Genomic DNA, 22,925 nt, shown 5'->3' with positions numbered 1-22,925 from the left:
GAATTTCTTGAAAAGAACAGAAAACCTTATTGCAAGCCTGGCTAAGATCAGCCAGGAGACAGAACCATGGAAACCAAACGCAGTGGAAGAAGTGGCAGAGGACGGCGCATAAAACTGACCACAGCTTTGAAAACTCAAATGAGCAATTACTTGGGAAAATAAAAGTAACCAAAATTGCAAAGATCTGGAAACCCTGAAATAGGCCAATTATCCCAGGGCAGAGTTTCCCAAAATTTGCTCAACACTGTAATCACCTGGGGATCTTAAAACCAGTGAATGTTTGGATCCCAACCTCAATTATTCTGACTTAATTCCTTTGGGTTGAGACCCGGACAGGAGAGGGTGTTAAATTCCCCCACAAGAAATTCAAATGTGTAGCAGTTCGGGAACTGCTATGTTAGCAATGAGCCAAACAGCAGTGGAAAGCAAAGCACCGATGCATATGGGGGCTGACACTACTGCAGGATGCAGATTCCATCCTGCCTAGGAATTAGAATCTGCAGGCGACTCACGCAGAACAGAACAGAACAGAACAGACAGGTGACTGGACAACTACCTTCAATAACAGGGCCAGAAGGGTGCACAGCTAGCTGGACGGAGCTTTCATGTCCTCTTCGCTATCCCAGGCCTCAGGAAATGCTGACCAATGCCCCGAAGACTAAAGTCTCATGATTCTTTTAGGTTCCTAGATGTTTCACCCCTTTCAATAACCCTAAGCAAATAACCAATAAGGAAGCTCCAGCCCACACAAGTGCAACCCCTTGAACTCTATGTAAACCATCCTCACTGGCTATAGTGGCACTATCCACAGGGCAAGCACAACGCTGCCATTAAGGCCCGTGACTGAGTGCAGTCCATTATCAGAAAACTCATCCCCGTGGTAAGGGATAAACACTCCCGTGACCACAACAAGATCCTGACACTTCACTTCACAGCAGAAAGCTGGGTGACTGAATCTCCAATCTAAGCAAAAACAATGATCAAAGCAAACAATAAAGACTAGAAAGACTAGCAAAATCCACCAGCAAAGTACTCTAAAGAGAGACACCAAGTCTGCCATTCCCTGTATCTGAACTTCCCCCTAGCCTCCTCCTATTTTAGTTCTTAAAAATGCAATCTGGACATAAGCCAACTGTAAAAAGACAAAGACAATAAGACTGCACATATATAAGTTGCATAAAAAAGCTAGACTGATAAACAAAACAGAGCAGTTGAGGGGGGCTGGGGAGGGAACAGTGGGGAGCTGTTTAAAGGACTGAGGTTAGATCTGCAAAAACAAAGTTCTTGAGAATGCTTACATTATGATGTGAAAACATTTTTCACTACTAAATTGGATACTTGAAAATAATTAGGATGGCATACTTTGTCCTGTATATTTTTGCCATAACTTTCAATACATAACTTGGAATATATAACCACAATATGATTATGTTCGGAAGTAATCTTCACATTGGTATTTATGCTAGTAACATTGTTTACAACAATTACTGAATACGACTCTCCTTGCAATCAACCCCATGGCTACTCTTTATATTTGAATATATAGGAATTCAAAATTTTTGAGTTGTCTCTGGTGCTTCCCTGATCTCACTCTCTTCTTCTAAAATTTTGAGTTATTGTTAGTTAGAATGGGTTTTCAGAGGGAAAAAAATCACAAGGAAAATAGGAGATAATATTTTTTGAAGCCACAATTAAAGGAGAATCCATATCTGTTGCCTCTGAATGCAAAACTTCAATGGAAAAGTTTTCTCTCCTAATTTTAAATATCTCCTAACTATCTTCTAGCATTACATGTTAGAAAACAGAAATATGCAGATAACTTCTTATTCATCTATGATGATCAAAAGACTCTCTGCTTCAGCTTCGAAATATAAATATTTCCACTGAATATATTTGGTTGCTGTTCTCTTTCAATGACTGTGCACTGGTTATAGTTAGCTTTTTTGATCTACATATTTAGATCATTTTAGCTGATACCAATTTTCTTCCTCGCAGGGCGTTGGTGGCGCACGCCTTTAATCCCAGCACTCAGGAGGCAGAGGCAGGCGGATCTCTGTGTGTTCGAGACCAGCCTGGTCTACAGAGCTAGTTCCAGGACAGGCTCCAAAGCCACAAAGAAACCCTGTCTCGAAAAACAAACAAACAAACAAAAAAAAACAATTTTCTTCATTTATCGTCAATCCTATTTTGCTCGTAAATGCTCTGATTTTTCTACAAAGGTGACAAAAATTCGCATGGAGCTTTCTTATCTTCTATCATCAATTACTTAAACTTTCCCCCCTCTGCTTTTAAGAGCAAGTAACTTGAGTTTGCTCTCTGGGTCAAGGATTATTTCCACAGGCTGGGGTCTTACTTCTCTGTTATAGATTATAATAGTGTGATAACAACTTCTTTTACTATTTTTTTCCATCTTACATAGTTCCATGTTTATTCAAACTGTATTTTTGGTTCATTTATCATGTAAATCCTTCCTTCTGAATAAATCGTTTTTTCTTTTCTCCTAGTTCCTCATATTCAAAGGGATACTTTTATAGATGGTGCTAATACATCCTTTCTTTGTTTTTTTTTTTTTTTATTTCACCAGGGACTTATTAGTGTGGTTGCTTTCATTTAACTGTATCCAGACTTTGGGTTTGGACTTGGTGAAGTATGTGGCTTTCTGTTGGCTGCATAAGTGAAGTCTGTAATCTAGGCTGAGCATTAGGCTGTAGAATGGTCAGAATCAGATATGGAGTTGAGTCTGCTCCCTCAGTGACTCCAAAGATTATTACTCAACTTTGTAAAATAGTAACAATAATGACAATGAAGATGCAATTGAGTGTTCATTATACAACAGGCTTTGTGCCAAGGACTTCAGACTCTTCCTCGGCCCAAACAGCAGCTTTGCTCATCTGTTGCTGTAATTGTGGCCGCTGATGTTGTTGCTGTTGTTGTTGTTGATGATGATGATGAAGACTTTAAATACTTAAATTTCTTAGCTGCCCAAAAGCACTAAACTGAAAGATTTAAGATGAAGCTTAAATAAGAAAATGTGCTAAGTTGGTAAATAATTATTGAGAGAGGCAGCAATATATTAGTAGCAGTAGTCATCAAAGTTGCCAAAAACAGCTCATGGGACTGTGCCATAAGGAGCTGCATTTGCTCTCTCCCTTCCCACCACCTAGCGAGTTTAAAGTCTACCCGGTGACTACAGATAGGCACTTTTGGGATGGAGGACTACTGAAAGGCAAATGGGACTGAGTTTAAGAAGGGCCCTGTCCTGGAGATCATCTAGTTAGTCTGGAGCAGGGACATTTGGATGACACACTCAGAAAAGGGGACAAGAGAACTGAAGGTCTTTCATATCTTCCATTTCTCAGCCCTGCTGGTGTTCAGAATTCCATAGTTTTAAACAATACAGAACAACCTCTGTCCCTGGCAGATGACAGGGGCACGGGTCTCGCAGACGCAGAGCGCTGGGAGTTCTCTACTGAAGCCTGCGTGTCTCAGTTACACGATGACACAGCTAGACACATTTCCAACAAGTTATGAGTCTGCGTGGAAGTTGTCATAAGAAGTTGCAAAAAGCTGAATCAGAAGTTAAGCCTAAAATGTGGGCTTTCCATCCAATAATTAAGACAATTTTTTTTGCTGGATACCTCAAGGATCTGTCTTTAAATTTTATCACTGTCACTCAAAACCGTATCTGGCTTTTCAGATGTTTTTAAGTATTTATTATTTATAGTTTGACAAACTGCTTCTAAAATGTATAAGAATATAAAAGTGATTAAAAAAAAATCTCGCAGCCGGGCAATGGTGGCGCACGCCTTTAATCCCAGCACTCGGGAGGCAGAGGCAGGTGGATCTCTGTGAGTTCGAGACCAGCCTGGTCTACAGAGCTAGTTCCAGGACAGGCTCCAAAGCCACAGAGAAACCCTGTCTCGAAAAACCAAAAAAAAAAAAAAATAATAACCTCGCAAAACATATTGTAAAAACCTACTTTAAAGTTAAAATAGTCAAGATACTTTGGTATCTGCAAATGAGGGACATGGAATGGCCCATAAGCAAACGTGCACTTATATAAATACTGATAGTTGATAAGGGTAGTTGGACAATGCAGTAGAAAACAAAAGACCTTCACAGCAAATGTGCATAATCAACTATCTACCTATATGAAAAGCAGGTGAACATCAACCTGGAATTCCCATGCTACATGTACATTACATGTACACCCACATGTAATGAAACTCTGCTCAACAATAAAAAGGGATGTATGCTGCCACGTGAGTCAATACCAAAGTGACTGTGCTGGATGGCAGAAGCCCTATGAGAACACACATACGGGGGCTGAAGAGACGGCAGAGACCTGGAGTCCACCCCTAGCACTCACACAGTGGCTCACAGTCACGTGCACCCCCAGTCACACTTCATCTCCTGCCACAAGGAGCCAGGTTTTCATGATGTGCTACTATCTGCAAAACATGAAAATCATGCCAGGAGGATCAGAAACGCTCAGAGGAACATGGAGAGTTCCTGAAGGCACTAACTGCTACAGAACATCGCTTGCTTGTTTGCTTTGCTCTCTCTCTCCAATGTTATCTCACCAGGATAATCTTTCTTTTGTGATCACAGAAAACCTGGCGAGATTGTGGTAGTTCTCTATGGGTAGGTAAATAAAAGCACAAAAGAGTGATCAACACTCAACAATTCATCTGCCTGGGAGTAAAGACTCTCTGAGCCTAGGTTCTGACACAGTGATTTATTAGTCCCACACTTCCCCATCCGCTCCCTCCTGCACAGTCCTGACTCGGGTGCAGTTCATCTATGGAGCAAAGTACTGCCACAAACACTCCACAAAAATACCTGCGTTTCCTGACTGAGGTCAGGCACTAAGTATGGAGATCATATGTGTTCTAGAATAGACTGCTTAATGTATGCGGCCTCTGCCTCCGTTTCACAAGTCTTGAGCACTGCTAAGTGCTATCTCTGGCCAGGATCAGATACCTTAGGAAGGAGAGGCTCAATAATCATTAGGTATTGGGAATTCACTAAGAGGAATAGATTTGTCAGTAGAGTCCACTACTAATCACTCTTATTGTGAAACTGAATAGCGGAGAGTCTGAAGAAATTCTATCAAGGAGGTTGTGGGGGGAGGGGGGCAGACATGCTAGATACTAACCATGGTGCAAGAACATGAATGAGGGACCTGGAAATTCGGAAGAGCTGTTTCGACAATAGCCAAGGATTTAGACTGAAACTAGACTACCACCTTGGCAGCAGCAGGAGGAAATGAAATAATGTATTTTACAAATTACAGAGGAACATGGGCCTGCAACATAACCATTAGAGGGTTAAGACCCAAGGCGAAACTATCAGCTACTGAGGTCAGGAAGTTAGTATAATGACTTAGATGAACTAATTAAAGTGAAAATAGTTGTTAATAAACATACATTACAATTTTAGCACCAATTATCTTCTTTTGAAAAGACTTTGCCTTCTTTCTTTGAATTGAGAGTAATGAATGCCTCCAGTGTCTAGAGCCTCTACATTCAATCATCCATCCATCCATCCATCCATCCATCCATCCATCCATCCATTCCTCTCTATATGCTTGGTCTTGAACACTCATAGTTACTTTCCACTCTCCATGTGAAAAGTACTGTGTGTGAGTGTGTGTGTGAGTGTGTGTGAGTATGTGTGTGAGTGTGTGTGTGCATGAGTGTGTGTGTGTGTGAGTGTGAGTGAGTGTGTGTGTGTGTGTGTATGTAGTGGCGGAGGGGTTCTTCTAGATATCACCCAGCACGGCTGAGACTAAAACAGCAGAATGCTGATCCCCTTATTTATTTGGGAAAATACTGCTCTGGCTAGAGAGTAGTTCAATTCAGAAGATGACAACAGTTCAAGACGCCGAATTTTAAAGCGAAAATCCACTGTATTACAAACAATCTGCAAAATAACCAGAGAAAGCAGCAATTTACAAAATATCATGACTTCAGGTGTGTGTGTGTGTGTGTGTGTGTGTGTGTGTGTGTGTGTGTGAATCTGCCTGCACGTTTGTGCAGGTGCACGCTCATGAGTCTGAGCACAGGAATAGAGGTCAGAGGTCAGCCTATGGTGCCTGCCTCTATTGCTCTACATCATGCATTCTGAGACAGGACTTTCATGGAACTTGGCTTGCTGGCCAGGGAGCTCTGAGGATGCCCCTGTCTCCACTCCTCCAGGCCCAGGGTTATAGATGCAAGCAAACACCACCAGTCTCTGTTTTTACATAAGTGCTAGAGATCCAATCTTATGTCTTCGTGCTCGCACAGTTGGCACTGAACCCAATGACCCACTTCCTTGGCCCTGCATTTGATTTTATTAATGATCAAAAGGTCAAGCCTAAAGGTCAGGTGGTTTGCTGTCTTCTCACTCCTAAATACTACAGAAGACATGGAAATGCCCCCCTGGGGGGTGTAACATGAAACAGTCAATGTACAGAGAGTATGGGAGAATAGCTTTAGTGGAACCAATAATCAAAAGCATTTCAACAAGAAAACAAGAGTCAGGCCCTATTTTTAGTTTATTAAATAAGCATGAGAAAGGACATGGGCTCTGGAAATTCGCTTATATAAAACACCCCCCACCAATTCTTAACAACTTTGAAAACCAAAACCTGCTAAATTATGCAAGGTTCATTGGCATTGTTAGATAAAAGGTAGCAAGAATCAAATTGCCACACACACAAGTCCTTGTTTTAAATTATTTCATTCGCAGGAAAAAGAAAGAAAAAGAAGACTCTGGTAGACCTGCCTGGTCTCTTAAAGTGCACTTTTTAAGTCTACCAGAGAACAAAAAATTAAGGATTGAGTAGCAGTGGATACTATGCGATACTGCATTGGGCTCATGCCGCATCATTACGGGGCCCCTCCCTCTTTCCATACCAGGGTGCCACAGTGCCCTGTGCAGGCCTTGAGCGCAGGAAGCTGCACTCTACAGATGGCACTGAGTGCAGCCAGCCTAGGGAGGCAGCCCAGTCTGGACTAGAGAACTGTCCTCACATTCCAGCTCTGAGGAGGAAAATGATTTGCATTATTAATCCATAGCTGCGTCCTGCAAAAGCAGTGCTTGGGAATAAATGGGGGGGGGGATAGGGGAGAAAGATTTAAATTGGGAGGAGATTTTAGACAGGTAGTCTCTGTGAAAGGAATACAAAACACTTGGCGGAAGGAACAATCACTAAAATAGTGCCCAGAGGGGTAGGTCCAGGCAAAACCTAACCACAGAGTACTTAGGAGTTTTGCGTGGGAATTCTGACTGTCTGTGGAGAACCAACACATTCAACAATGAGAGAAAATATGTTACAGCGACATCTCTTAAAATTGAACACACTATAATCTATTTCTGTTAAGCCTTCTGGGAAGTTTTTTGGAACTAGGTGCAGTGTAAGCTAAGTTCCTGCATCAGTATGGTACAGTTTTTATATGGAGTCATGTTACATGGTTACGTAGTTTCAGACACTACAAAACCTTAAAACAGTTAAAATTCAAACAAAAAACTTGAAGAACTCAGACTAGTCTTTGAACCAACCTGCCCTTGTAAAAAGACAATATTATTGTGCCCAAGTGACAAGCCTCTGACCCTCTGGAGCCATGTGCCCCCAATTGAATGCTTTTATAAGTTGCCTTGGTCAGGGTGTAAGTAACTGAGACAGAACTCAAACTAGGGTGACAGACTTGAGAACTTGGTGCTCCAAAGGAGAGTATATAGGTAAGAGAGGGGTCCCTAAGAAAGTCACAACGCGGAGTGACTGGGTGATTCTAATAAAGCTACAATACTTACATGGAAAGCAAAGTAAATTTGATAGAAAAGAACATAAATTAATGTTTAAAGTGTTAATCTGAATTACCCATGAGACAACTGGAGGAGCAAGTCCAACATGTTGTTGGAAACAAGGGCCTGAGACATTAGAAGAGGAATCTGCTCTAATGGTATACTACTTTTGGCCAAACAAAAAATGAATGCAGTCTAGAACTCATAGGAGGTACTGAAAATCTGGAGGACCAAGACAAAGGAAAAAAGAAGTTATTATAAGAACTTAAGGAAACACCAATTCCTGGACTTCTAACAGGTATTAGTTTCAAAAGAAAGGGGCAAGTTTTAAACGGAATACACTCGAATCAACAATACTCCAGAATGTGGGCCACCGTGGTGGCTCACACCCGAAATCCTAGCACTCGGTGACTGATACAGGAAGACAGCTACCACTTGGAAGTGGTCTGGACTCCAGGGGTTGAAACCTGTCTTAAAGCATAGGGAAACTGGAACACGATGGAAAAAAATCACTTGGGCCTACCTCCTATAAAGTCATGCGTTCAAGAGACTCACTCCATGAGGACAGAGCCCACTTACAGAGCTGATGGCCTTTCAGTCCAGTTAGAAAGAAGAAGAGAAGAGCCTTTGGTAGGGAAAGCTTATCTAAAGGATAAGATAGAAGTTTCTGGTAAGAATCTATGGAGAAAAAAAGAGATAAGAAAGGCTGGGAAGAATATAAAGAGACAAATTTTAATGAGAATGGAAAATTGGTGGCTTCGGAAGGTAGGGACACTATGGGGAGACAACTGGGAAAAAAAAACATTTGTACAGATCTATGCGAAGGTCTGAGAGATAATGTCTCGGTAGAGGAAAGGTTGCCCAATCCCCTAACAGAGACTGACTTATTCTCCTGACAGTATTAAGAGCTACAGTTGGTGTAACTGTCTTTATACACCAAGAGACACGCAACAGACTCACTACCTAAAAACTCCAGTCCTATTCCACTATGAACCTGAAAACATCAGTTTCTTTTGCCTCCGCTTTAAAACCTATTTTAGGCGACTCTCTTATTCCGCTTCCCTTCTTTTGTCCTGTATCTTTCATCTGCTTTCTAGATCCAAAAAAGTACAATACAAAAAGCATATTCGACCCCACATCAAACAATTCTTCCTATGGGAAGGTTTCCCAACCAATCAAGCTGGAGAAAAAAATATATAATAAAAACAAAATAAAATTAAACTAAAAACTAAACTCATTTTTATGAAACACCTGCAAGTATCCATGTGCTCCACCTTTTCCTTGCAAACAGTGTGGAGAGAGCAGAGTTTGTGAGAAGCTGGCTGACCTGCTCAGTCTCCTCGTGACCTCATGATGATTGCCAAAGACAGACCTCGATTCAGGAGGGAAATGTCACCCCCGTACCTGATGCTCCTCCCACTTTTCACACACCCCGCACGTCAGAATCAGTATTCCACAACTCTGAACTGAAACACTTCAGTTGAAGCCCTAAGAAAAATTTAATTCCTGGCATAAATAAAATATTGTATATACTCGTAGTCAAAACTTGGAAGGGGTGGGGATTAAGTACAGTTCACATTTTACACCATCTAGCCTAGTGTCTTGTACAAAGTAGACACTCAATAAGTAACTGCCAGGTGAAATTTTTACTTATGGTCTGCTCAGAAATTCCTTAATTTGTTAATGATACTCAGTGTGGTATGACGGATATTTCCAAACTCCCAAAGGGAAACGCCTGCCTCTGCTCCCCATTTTGAGCTCAATCAAATCTAGAACTTCATTACCTAGAATGTACTATCCACTCCTGAACTTGCTAGCCAGTGGTGCTTGACATGATTTGTGCCTGATGAAGCTGGCCATTGAGGTGAGCGAAGAAACAAGGAAAAAGCTCCTTCTCTAGGGATCTCATGGGATAGCCCTAAATTACCTTTCTTTTAGCGAATTAGCTATTTCAAGCGATCAGGCCAGCTTCATAGTAAAGGCCTGGCTTGGTGCCAGCTGCTAGGCAGACCAACTTTGATGAGGAGGTTACACACAAGAACCTGGAATGCAGTCTGTAAAACTTAGGAGGTGAGGGCTAGGCACCCTTCTGGCTTTTGCAGAACAATTTGCGGGGAAGTGCTTCCCTCATCTGCTCCCCCTTTTGTCTCAATCCTGGCCCGACTTTGAGCATTTAAAGACTTCCTTGAGCAATGTCTCCACACGAGTAAGAAGAGAAAGGGGAATGTTTCTGAAGCTAATTTACCAAGAAAAAGAAACCCTTTGATTTTTGACTGACACACATCTAATTCTTAAATTACTTAGAAGCTTTACCAACTTGTCAGGTTTTAACTACTGTGAACTGTTCATTTCGGGACATTCCTACGGACATAGTCTGCTGTGAGGAGAAAGCTCGCTGATAGTTCGATGTGTATTCTCTATACCGCAGCTTACTCATCGGTATTATCAAGCAATATATCTTCAACCTATTAAAAAATATTGACTGACAAAAAAAAGAGAAGATATAAAAAGGAGAGGGTATGGGCTTTTAAAGAGTAGGTTATAATTTTAAATACCAAAGGAAGTTTCCTTTTTCTTGGACTGTGAGAACCTGAAAACATTTGTCTGTTCATGAAAATAGAAAAGGAAAATACTGTTATGTATACTCTCGATTCTAAAATTTAAAAACATAAAGTGGAAGGTTAGGCAAACATGGGCCCCAGTGATGCCAGCAGGTACCAAGTACCATTACAGATGCTGGGCCATCTTCTCAGTCAGTACTAACTGATTTTTATTAGTTTTGTGGCACCCCGGTGTTGGCTTCCATTGTGGGATCTACCAAATATGTTTGGGGAATGAGCAACTAGAAATTTGTATGACCTAAGCAACTTCTTAATGGAAGACAGACATTGCTGTAGGTGACAGAGATTCTTCACACAATTTAATTATTTACTCAAGTCTGTCCTTACTACAGAGAAGGGACTCAAGGTGGCTGACTTAAGGTCACACAATACACAGCTCCAAGGTTCATATAATGCCAAACCACATGCAAATGTCAACACACACACCAAAGTACACACTCCTGAAAAAAAGAAAGTTGGAAATTAAACTGTATACCCATTCATTCTAAACAAGAAAATTCTGGCTAATGAAATTTGAAGTACTTCAAAAAATTACATCAGAAAATTTACAGGACTTGCTCTGGGATCCAACATTTCTTAACTGTTCTACCAACCAAGAGAACTTCCCACAAAACTACAGCCTTCCTAAACTCTAAACTGATGGGTCATCTTGGGGCTGACCAATTTCAACTTCCAGATTGCTGTTTTCTCTTGATAGCCTTCCATTCCAGCAGTAAGCAGGTGATGCAGCTCAAGAAATCTAAAGGGTCACAGCTTAAGGAATATAGATACGAAATAACAGCAAATCCAGGCTAAACCCAAAAGACTACTATCCAATGATGCATTTCCTACAAGTAGTGGTCGTGTTTGGAAACACAATCGGATCTCAGCCCAAGTCCCTCACCCACCAGAGCCACTTCATATGACTAGGAAAAGACATCTGAACTACTAGAAACAAGTGAGGATAAATACGCAATCTCAGACTCGGTCACAAGCAAGAGAAAGATTCATCATTAAGACAATGAAATGGCTGGGTGTTTTCAATGAGCACCATTACGCAGTGCCGTCAGGTACCTTCTGATTGCATAGCACCTTGGCTGTGAAAAAAACCACGCAACTAATCATCACAACTTAAAGAATCAGAACAAAACCTTAAGTTACAAGCAGGTGGAGGAACTTCCATAAAGACTATTTGAATGCTTTTATAAATTACCAGTACCAAGAAATTATTTACCTTTCAAATGACAAATATTAAATATCCTTTCTCCCAAAATGTGTTTTTGTTTGCTTGTGCTGAAACACTAATCCCAAGTGAAAGCATGAGCTCCAAAATAAAGACCCATTTATCTCTCAGGGTCCACAGTCCAGTGTTTAAGGGCATCCAGGTAGCAAGAGGGAGACGGGAGGGCGGAGAGCACAGTACAATGAGACATGCGAAAATGAAATAATAAAATCAACTAGCTGCATATTAACTTTTTAAAAAATTAAATAGCTAGAAATACTATATATCATTTAAAGAGATATTCACAATCAGTAAAGAAGTAGTGCCTCTGTCAGACCCAGGAGGGATGGGGCAGTGTGGAGACAGATGCACGGTTGTGCTGGGTGGGAGACCACCTTCGGGTCAAGGGTCAGGAACAGACTCCCTGAGCTACCCTGCTCCTGAAGGCTGGGATTTTTGCCACCTCTTCCCAAGCAGTTGGGAAGCACACACTGTAGCAGAAAGGGCAATCCCTGTGAGTTCTACATCTCTTGGCAAAAACCCTTAGCACTGAAAGGTGGGCGGGCGTGGAGGCCGCCTTTTGGAGAAGCTGAGCTTCTCATGGAAGCCAGCAGCTCAGTGTCCCTGCTTGTGACACTAGTCTGGAATGTTCGCATAAACAAACTGTGGTTCCTAAGATACTCAATCAATCAGGATGAAGACAGCGTCCTAGAATTAGTCTCCTGAGCTCCCAATACCTGAGTTGCTGAATCAGTTTATCCCAACTGACTGTAAGACAAGAACAGATCTCTTATACTTAAAATTGAAAAATATTATCTACTTCCAAAAGTCTGGTTTATTTCAAAATATTGTAGAATATATTTTTACTTTTATCAAAAAATTTTAATACTTTAAGAGAGGCTGTCTCAAAATAAAACAAAAATTCCTTAATAAGCTCTACAATAAAGTCCAAAACATGATGTTAAGTGATGGGTGTTCCTGAGTGGTCAATGAAAATGCAACTTTAATTGAAACGAATTAACTTTAACATCTTAATTTTTGACATATATCAAGAAACACGTCCCCCAAAGAATCTTGAAAGTTGGGGAAACTGATGTGCCCTAGCTGATTTCTGTTTGCTTTATAAAAACAGAAAAAGTAAGAGATTCTACACAGTATGGAGCAGTTTAACTAGCCTTCCAGGCAAATACTGAAAACCCAACCTGGCCATTGCATGAGCACAAGAAGGTCATCTGCCCAGCTCTGCCCAGCTCTGCCCAGCACCAGCAGACAGCATCCCCTGAGCCTCTGCGCTTGCTCAGAAATGCACTTCACGGGGCTACTTCAGCCTTTCCTCTCGAGCTGCCCTTCAGAGGCAAACAACAGTACACAGCACAGCCTTCGGTTTAGTCTGGTTTTTAAGACTTACTGACCCTTTTCTCCTCAAGGTGTTTCCCTACCTTTTATTTATTTATTGGTAAAATGTATAGAAGCTTTTAAAAGCTTATTTTTAATTTAAATACTTTATGCTTTGCTCTCAGTTTGCTGCATTAGCGAATTCATCAAGGAAAATCAATTCAGCATAAATTTAAGATAAGAATTGTATTAGTACTTTTTATCATTGGCATATATAATACATATTGAACTAATACTTTCCCCTTTGGAGTATATAATATGTATTGAATTGCGGTTTTCATCACAGATTATATAATATTTTGCCAAATAATATAATTTTAGCAGACTATTCTATAGAGAATAGCTTAATATGTATGTAGAAAAATATACATGTTTCCAAAACAAAATTAAATAATACTTTTTGTGTTTTGATTGCCACATTCCTCTAATAATTTAGGAGCAAACTAATCTATTTTTCTGATTTGTAATTTCTTAAAGTACAGCAACTTCTTATTAGCCAGGCACTAAAACTTCAGAGTAATTGGAAATAGGAGAAATTGAGCTGGGCAGTGGTGGTGCAGGCATTTAATCCCAGCACTCCAGAGGCAGAGGCAGGAGGATCTCTGTGAGTTCGAGGCCAACCTGGTCTACAAGAGCTAGTTCTAGGACATTTTCCAAAGCTACAGAGAAACCCTGTCTGAAAAAAAAAAATAAAATAAAGAGAGAGGGGGGGAAAAGAAAAAGAAAAAGAAAAAGAAAGGAAAGGAAAGGAAATAGGAGAAATCTCAGATTCTGACATTTTGTACTATGTGGTCTGTTCCGGTGAAATGGCAGGTGAGCGTTTGGGAGAGACAGAGGGCAAACGTGACTCTTTGGGATTTACTGTGCTTTGCTTTTGTTTTTGTTAAGAATATTTTTAGATCACTCGTTTAACAAAAATCACAGATACAATTAAAATTCTTATGATGATGGAAATTTTCAATTCTTTATTATATTAATTTCATACTCTTTTCTCATGAGAAGAAAAATACTGCTCTAAATCAAAAGCAAAATGCCGTCTGTTCAAAATGTGGAGAACAAAACCCCAAGGACAGCCAAAATGCGTGCGCCCATTCTCAGGTCTGGCTCAATCCATTTCCATCTAGAAGTAAAGAAGGTCAGACACAGCTTACACTGAAGATGGCAAAAAAACAGTCTTGCCAAATGCCTTTATAGAAATGCAACCTCTCGCCAGAGCCTTTCCTAAAACAGAGCGTTCTGCCTATAAGAGGACAGAAATTGTTACCAGGTTTCTGCTTTGTTTTGGTTTGGGATTTTGTTTTGCTTTTTGTTTGTTTGTTTGTTTTGTTTTGTCCACTAAAGAAACGATTAAAAAGGTTTTAGCTTTTCAAATGCCTAAAAGACTACCACTAAACGTGTCAGAATCAGCGGTTCAAGATACCAAAAAAGTGAAACCCTCGGCCTGTGCTCAGGTGAACACTGCCGCCCCGACGGGAAGCAGTTCCCATTGCAGAGGCCGACATGCAATCACATCTTGTCCCAATCCCACTGCCTGCCAGAAGAGAACAGGCAGCTGACCAATTATGGGTGTTGATCTATACAGGGCCCCTTTGTTCTCCAACAATGTCAGGGTGCACACGTCCGGGGACACATATTTACCTGGAGGATTCTTGGCAGGATCACTGTGGCTTGGACTTCCTGATTGTCCAGAATCTGTAAAGAAATCACAGAATATGTTTTCTTTTTAATTTGTTTTGAAAGAATTTCACAATACTGAGAAGGACTTTTAAAAAAAATTTTAAGGTACAACAATGAGGTGAAGTGTTTAAATAAAGCATACTTTCCCAAGCTTTTCCTAACAACATTTTATTCATCAGGCTAGATAGAAGCCTATACACATTTCTTCGTCAAAGGGAACAATTACTCATCTATAATGGGCTGGGGTGGAGGAAGGCTTTTCTGAGATGAGAGGGCTGGTTGCAAAGCCACTGAAACCATCTGAAGGTTAGGCAAATATCAAGGCCGGATAGTAGGAATCTGAAATAAAGCAGATACTGTCCCTTAAAAGACACAATCTAAATATAATTAAGAACACTGTTAAAAACCTGAAAAATCTGCTTTGCTTCAGAGAGTAAAAATACACAAAACAAGAGGCTTCTCTTCCAAGGCTTTCTCACGACCGTTCACGTCTCCTCTCCAGTAATCCCCCCAACCTACTGGATCCCGGCCCAGTTCTGTCTGCATCCCATAATAGCAATCGATTTGCAAACACCAGGAAAAGCATAAATTACTAGGTGGAAAACCGACATGGCTTTGTGGAGAGCAAATTGTTGGATCAATTTAATCTCCATCTGCGAGATACAGACAGATTCCTAGATAGGGAGGAAGTGGCCGCCACACTCATTTGGATCACGCCGTCCACGCCATTCCTCACCAACCCCACAGAATGGGCTCAGAGGACTGGCATCGTCCACCAGGATGCCTGTCCCCACCAATCCACACTGCTGTATTTGGCTCGCTCCTCTGCCTCCCTGGACAATCCACATTTATCTGCGTCATCTGCCCTGGGTTCTTACACACTTACTGGTGGGAGTTGCTTTGAAATCTTTTCACTGGTGCCAGGGCTGGGGTTTTGTCTCCACAGCCCACTGCACCGGGAAGAAAGGGGCATATAGCCTGTCTACCTCTTTGTCTTCCCGGGGCTGCGCATGGAGTAAACATGCTAGGCATGTAGGGTATGCCAGAGGGATGCATGGCTCAAACTCAGCAGCCTTCTCTGCTTGCCTACAAAAAGGCAATTTCGGGCACAATAGTGAATTTTACCGAAACATGGTATGGGCAGTGTCACCGCTGCCATAAACCCACGAATCTCTTCCTCAAAACCTTGCCCTTACACTCAAGGCAGCGAAGGGACTGAATTAAGCATTGAACCGGACTGCTTTGGTTTTTATCAAGGTTATTTGGTTATGTCAGGTCAGTGATGAAAATACTGCAATTGTTCTTCAACTCTTGAGCATAGGGACACCCTGTTAGTGTATTCCTGTTGGAAACCCGGTTGTTTATTTTTGCCCTTTGCCCCCTGCTCGCTGGGTCAGGGTTAACGGTGAAGAATGTAATCCCTCCATTTCCTTGACTTTTTTTTTCTTTACTCTAGAGTATATTTCATGAAATCTTAGCAAACTTACATTTGTGGTTCCCACCGTGTCCTTCACCTTGCTCCCGACTTCCCAAAATGGAGAGAAAGACACTGGAAAATGACCTGACTGCATTGGAGAGTGGCCAGGACTCCTCTCCAGAACCCAGCTCTGGAGCTGAGGCAAGGCTGGCTGACCCATAAATTAACAGAAGGATCTTTTTCTTTGTTCCTTTAAAGAGAATGCAGTCCCCACCACTTTTTAACAACTCCAGTACAATGTTAAATGGCTTCATTCTGTTACAGCCTCCGCTGCCTCTGCTCTGGGTTCCTCTGCTGTCCAGTACTTAGGTGGCCTTACCCTTACTTTTCAAGGACATCTAGCATGTTGAGATTCCTATTTACCGGGTCAGGGCCATGGACCAGACCCTCCACAGTTTTTCTCTTTCCTCCCTGGAGCTACTACTTCGCATGTACACAACTCTAGGATAAGCGCATCTAGAACCAGCAATTCAGAAGGCTGCAAGGATCATGAGCAGGTAAACGGCACAGCAGCCCCACTCCAGGAGCTGTGGGCTTTAAACCTGAGCCTCCTGTAAGGCTCCAGTGACTGCAAGATGGCCCCCATGTCCTCCCTCACTTCTGCTGCTAAACCTGTGTCATGTCTCTCCTGAGAACCAGCTAGCCATAGAGCAGCCCTTACTTTCACCATGTCCCACAACCCACTGGGGCAGCCTTTCTTGCCCTGCTCCTCCCGGTCTTATCTGTGTTAAAGGTTACACTCTCTTCTACTTCCCAACAACTGCAGACCAATGTCTTCAGAACACAAACAAACAAAACAAAACAAAAGAACAACAACAACAAAAACTATTCACTAAAAACAAACATGCATTCACTAAGAACACTTTGTAAGAGTTTGGGAGAAAGCTAAATAACCTTGCCACAGGCTTGCTGTCTATAACGACCTGGTGTTTATTGGCCCCCATCCCCAGTAACAGGTTATCCTTCATACTGCAAAACCTCTACCTTCTCGTGAAGCAAAAGAGCAAATACTGTGCTCCCAAAACAAGGACGAGGGCTGCCGAGAGGGCAGGTGACACACTGACTTCTCATGCTATGAATTCTAACACTGCAATCTACTCAGATGTCACCTTAGATCAGTCACTTAATTCCAAGTGCTGGAGAAGGAAATAACCAGGGAGCCATAGTTGGCAGAGAACCCAAGAATGAACTGTTATTGTGGCTGACTTCAGAGAAGGAATTTTTCAGACCACATCTAAAAGCCCCGCAAATCACCACCCAGGTCAAATTACTCAGACTCGAAGGTTTCATTAACCACTTCCATCACTCTGTTCAAATCTCTTCCCTGCGATGTGTGTGTGTAGGAAGGGGGGCAGTATACTGAATACTGGCTCTGTCCCCTCTAATGTGCTCTTGTACAAAAATCGGTTAGCTTTTAGAATCTTCCACCTTTGTCATGAAAACTGCAATAATACAATCTACCTTGGAATCTCTGCAAGGAGATCAAGCATTGAGTCCTGGATCAAGTGCATCCTACACCATCAATTCACAAGAGATATTATTAACAACATAAACACATTAAAACGCTTACGATTTTTAATGGACTAACTCTCAGGAAGGAAGAGAGAAAAGGAAGAAGCTAAATTGTGTCCATAATGGTGCGAGTACCTAGGAATATCTATGCTGGGTCTGTGAACCCGACCCCCAGAGTCTATTATGTCATAATGTCATGTCAATGCCTTAGTCCCAGGCCCCTGCGGCAGGAGGTGACGCAGCCCTGCCCTGAGCTCTCCAGAGATCCCATGCTCAAAATGGAGAGACAAGCAGCTGATGCAATCACCTTCCTGGAGGCTGAAGCCTTTAAGGGGCGAGGCTGGCAGGAATAGGTTTAGGAGCCGCCCAGCACACTGTTTGGAGTCCAGGAAAGGCAAACGTGGGCAGACCTAGGGGGTACCTGCCTTCTCCCCACCTTTGGTTCACCAGTTCTTCACCTGGATCTCTATTGTTTATATTTCTTCTTCTTTGGGTTTAACTCCACATAATTGAGTTGTATTACTTTTCAAAGGCAAAACTGGCTTTGTATTGCTTCCTTCTAAAGATCTCTAGGACTTTTCAAGATGGACCTCACACTGCTGCTGCAAGAACTCTTCTGCCTCAGCCTCCCTGGTGACTGGGGTCACAAGCGTGAACATCCCACGGCACTCTCTACTCACAAGTATGGATTTAAACATTTAATCAGTCTTTGGGAAGAAGAAAAGTGAGTGATGAAATCTCTAAATTGTGATTTTTTTTTTCCATGGCCACTACTATCCCCTGGGTTAAGGACAGGCACTCCTGCATGGCTTCCATAGCTGTGACCCAGTGTTTTTACTCCTCTTCGGGAGGCAGCCCATCTAGTCCTGTTCTTCCAACCTGACTTCACCTTAGAACACTGCTCTTCAGGGCCTATGCAAATGACTGTCTGTGTGCTCCTGTTCAGACACCCTCGTTTCTTACTGTGTGATGCAAACTTGGAATCACACACAGCCAACTGACCCTGCAGCCGATTAAATGTTTCTGGGAACCTGACCTGACCTTCCCCAACTTATGCTCACTGCCATTTTTCAGCACATCCCAAGTCACTTTTAGAACTCAGAAAAGTCGAGACAAAAGCATGTTTTTGATACCTATTGGAATACATTGTTACTCTCCGCTGAGTCTTCTTCACTGAGGAGTGTGCTAAAGAGAGGTGGTTCTGAGTCAAATTACCGCCCATCCTCCCCACTAAATAACAAAACTGCTTTTTAAAAAAGATAATCTGGTGAGAGTTCAATAAAAGTTTGTATAGATGGTGATAGTAAAGAATAGCCTGTGAAATGGTTGTCACCAAGCAGTAACTTGCTGACATGACTGACTGCTACACTCTGAGGTAAGTTAGCGGGAAGATCAGAACTGAGTTGCTAGGGATCATAATGATTAAATGGCAATCAGTAAGGATCCTGGTGCCTTCCTATCAGAAGCTCACAGGTTTTGGCACACAGTCACACTTTATATACTTTTATTCGGTTTATAATTATCTACAAATATTCATCCATTTATTTACTGTTGCGCACATGACCTCAAATAATATGATACACAAGTGGAGGTCAGAGGATATCTTTTGTAGAGTCAGGTTTTCTCCTTCCACTTCTTATACGAGTTCCAGATTGAACTCAGATCACCAGGTATTTTTATCCAATGAACCATCTTGCTGACCCTAAATAGTAAACTTGGTTTTTTTTTCTTTTTTCTTTAAATACTATATATCATTTTTTTTTCTTGAAGCTCAGAAGTGACCCAGTGTGCTAGGAATGCACAAATTAAAAGCTTGGAGATGGAGGAACGGGAAAAGGCAGATGGGGACCATCAGGTCACAGTTACAGAAGGAATGGCAGGGCTCCTGGAGGGATGGTGACAGACCACTTAAAAAGCAGAAGGAAGAGCTGTGCACGTTCCCACTATAAATAAATGCAAACCAGGAAAGGGGCATGTCAAAACTGATTCAAATGTTACAAAATGTATACATGTGGAAACATAGTCACGACGCACCCCCCCAAATATGCAAAACTTTTACATTTGTATATATTTGTTTCAACATTAATTTCAGCTAAAACGGTAATACATCAAGAAGAAACCACCTCCATACCCTAGCGTACACCTCTGGTGGAAGCCTCCTTATTTCACCAGAGGCCAGGCCAGCATCCTGAACCTCAGACTGGTGACTAGCCCAGTCATGATCAGAGGCTTCATCTAGCAACTGGTGGAAACAGTTGCAGAGAACCACTCAGCCAAGTGAAATGAGGGAGGAAGGGCTGTAGGAGCCAGAGGGGTCAAGGACAACACAAGAAAACCACAGAATCAACTAACCTGGGCTCATAGCTGAGTCTGAACGAACAAGCGGGGAGCCTTCATGGGACTGATTAGGCCCTCTGCAAATATGCGTTAGTTGTGTAGCTTGGTCCTCTTGTGGGACTCCTAACAATGGGAACAGGGCCTATTTCTGATTCTTTTGTCGGGTTTTGAGACCCTGTTTTTCATACTGGGCTGTCTTGCCCAGCTTTAGTACAAGAGGAGGTACTTATTCTCACTGCAACTTGATATGCATGTTTTGATAATATCCATGGGAGGCCTGCCCTTTTCTGAAGAGAAATAGTTGAGCAGAATGGATGGCTGGGGAAAACAGAGGGGAGGTTAGGGGAGGAACTAGGAAAGGAAGGAGGGGAAACTGTAGTCAGGACATAAAAGAATTAAAAAAAAATGTGATTTTTCTTACGGCAGGGGACCACAGTCACATCATAAAAGTTATCAGATGGAGGTGACCCTTGAAATAGTATAAGAAAGGGCCTGATCTTCCAGTGTACATACAGTACATGTTTTTGTTTGTTTGTTTGTTTGTTTGTTTTGTTTTGATTTGATTTTTCGAGACAGGGTTTCTCTGTGGCTTTGGAGCCTGTCCTGGAACTAGCTCTGTAGACCAGGCTGGTCTCGAACTCACAGAGATCCGCCTGCCTCTGCCTCCCGAGTGCTGGGATTAAAGGCGTGTGCCACCACCGCCCGGCTACAGTACGTGTTTTATTCTGCTTGCAAATGATCTGCACAAAACTCAAAACTGATTATGCTAAAACCTTTGCAGTCCACATAGCCACAAAAGAACTCCAAAGGCTTTAATAAACACCAAGGCACCTTGACTTGACCTCTGCCAACATCTGGCTGTGTACTTTCGCTCATATCCATTTGATGTGTGAGCCTTGGCCTATGAGGGCCCCCCTTTGCTCATTCTGACATCTGCATGATCAGTCATCGTTTTGGGGTGTCTACCAATGTCTGGTCTATTCACTACCTTATATCTCAATGTTTGGACAAACACCCGAAATGCTTCGTTAAATCCAATGCACAGAGAACAGCTGATGCACGAAGGACAGAGGGGCACAGCATGCCACGCCATGCAGACAGAGGATCACCCGAGCAAGAGGGAAGGGGAACAGCGGAGCCGTTCCCACAACTCAGGTCCAGGCTAAGGCAGGGCTTTCCCACCTGTAGATCGGACATTCGGTGATAGGAGCAGAGAGGGGGCTCACAGGAACACTTTCAACAGCAACTAATTATTGGTCCACACCAACAAAGGGAAGATCAGTTTAGTCAGTGTAGTTGGGGTCAGGAAGCAAGAAGCGAGTGAAGGGATGCCCAGACCTGCAGCCTCTAAAGCCTTCTATTCCAAGCAATCTCCTAGGACCTCATTTTATTCTCAAGACTTAAAAGCATCAGAAAATGAACTGTCCTTGGGTGTGGTGTCACGTGTTTGTAAATCCCCTAAACTCGATGGAGATAAGACACACAACCTCTCTGCACCACGGAACAAGTTCAAGGCTATCCTGGGATGTAAAGCGAGACCCACGGATACACATGCCACCAAACACTCATACACATAAAATACAAATAAATAAATATGTTTTAAAAATTAAAAAGAATGAGAAAGAAGAATCCAGGGACTGAATTTGAGAAGGACAACTTCAATTTATGGTCCTTTTGGCACAAAGAAGGGACTGAGTGAGGTAAATTATAGTCACTCTTCCGGCTCTAAAATTATATGATTCTATAACAATATGGCTTTTATATTGAGGGATATCAGAAGAGCAAATGAAACCCAAACTTTAACCTATCAACCTACAGATAGCCTCCTGCTAGAACTAAAATTAGTCATCGCTTGATAAAGCTCCCTTTGTCAGAGTCCTTTGCCTTAGGCAGGTGAAAAAGAAAAACCCAGTTCCTTGTCAATTAAAGAGTAGCAGGGACTTCTTAGGGGCTGAGAACAGTTCCCTTCTCCTTAGAGTACCCTAGATTATCAATACACCAGCATCACATGCTTTCACAAACTAAACATACAGCATGACAAAAGGCGGCCTTAGAGGAAAAAAAACCTGAAGATGTGAAAAGAGAAGAAACATCAAGAAAGGATTGTAAATACACTTACAGACAAGGCCGTAAGGAGCTAACACCATGCCTGCTTTTCAGGAACAGTCCTCAGAAGACGCCCCTGCCCATCTTGCCCCACACCCCAGCTCTGAGATGACCCCAGAAGACACACACCCAGGCTGACAGTAAGCTGGCTTCACATAACTGCATTCTCCATGACATAGCATGAGCCAGGAATCTTCCGCCCTTCAGGACAGTTAAAACAGTATTCAGTTTTTTTGGGGGGGGGGGAGAGCTGCTTTGTTAATAGAGGTGGCATAATACTCTAGCTTTATGATATTTTCCCTCCCGTTAGGTGTTTATTAAAATAATGCAAAGATACATGGACAAACTGGGTGCTTTCCTGCTTTTAAAAAGCTCACGAATACAGAGCTGGGGTGGAATCTTTCTCTCTCCTGCTCCCCTTTCAGGTCTTCCTTTAGGCTTCAGTCTCTACCTCCTTCCCCACAACGACCCCCACCCCGACCCCAGCTCTTCCCAAAGACACATTCTATTTGCCTTTCCATTAATTCTGTGATTCAACTTTCTTATACAGAGCTACTTTTTTGCTTACAAGGGAGATTAGGCTCAAAGCCTGACATCCCAAGGATTAGAAGGATTTGTTTGAGCCCTAGACTGAAATTTATCCACATGGAATTAGCCAAAATCTCAGAGTGCCGAAACTTAAGGCAGAAACATGACAGGAACATTGGAGAACAATATAGGCAAGGCCACCACGGAGGCCAGGCACACGGACAGGGCTGTCGCACAGTGTGGCTAGCACAAGACTCCAAGGTGAAGACCAGGGCATTTG

At 42.3% G+C, this 22,925-nt stretch overlaps 1 protein-coding gene across 5 annotated transcripts in view; it reads right to left on the bottom strand.

Moving 5' to 3' along the window:
- Nfib (nuclear factor I B) overlaps nucleotides 1-22,925 on the bottom strand; it is a 216,068-nt gene that overhangs the window by 79,743 nt on the left and 113,400 nt on the right. For all 5 annotated transcript variants that reach the window (XM_050157456.1, XM_050157457.1, XM_050157458.1 and 2 more), the window contains exon 3: nucleotides 14,647-14,700. In XM_050157456.1, coding sequence (XP_050013413.1) covers nucleotides 14,647-14,700 — 54 coding nt within the window. The remainder of the gene's footprint in view (nucleotides 1-14,646; nucleotides 14,701-22,925) is intronic.

Source organism: Alexandromys fortis, unplaced genomic scaffold (assembly GCF_014885135.2).
Source record: "Alexandromys fortis isolate MF-2015 unplaced genomic scaffold, M_Fortis_MF-2015_v1.1 scaffold_64, whole genome shotgun sequence".
NCBI lineage: Eukaryota > Metazoa > Chordata > Mammalia > Rodentia > Cricetidae > Alexandromys > Alexandromys fortis.
Note: the sequence above shows the minus strand (reverse complement) of the source record. Positions and strands in the feature narration are given on the sequence as shown.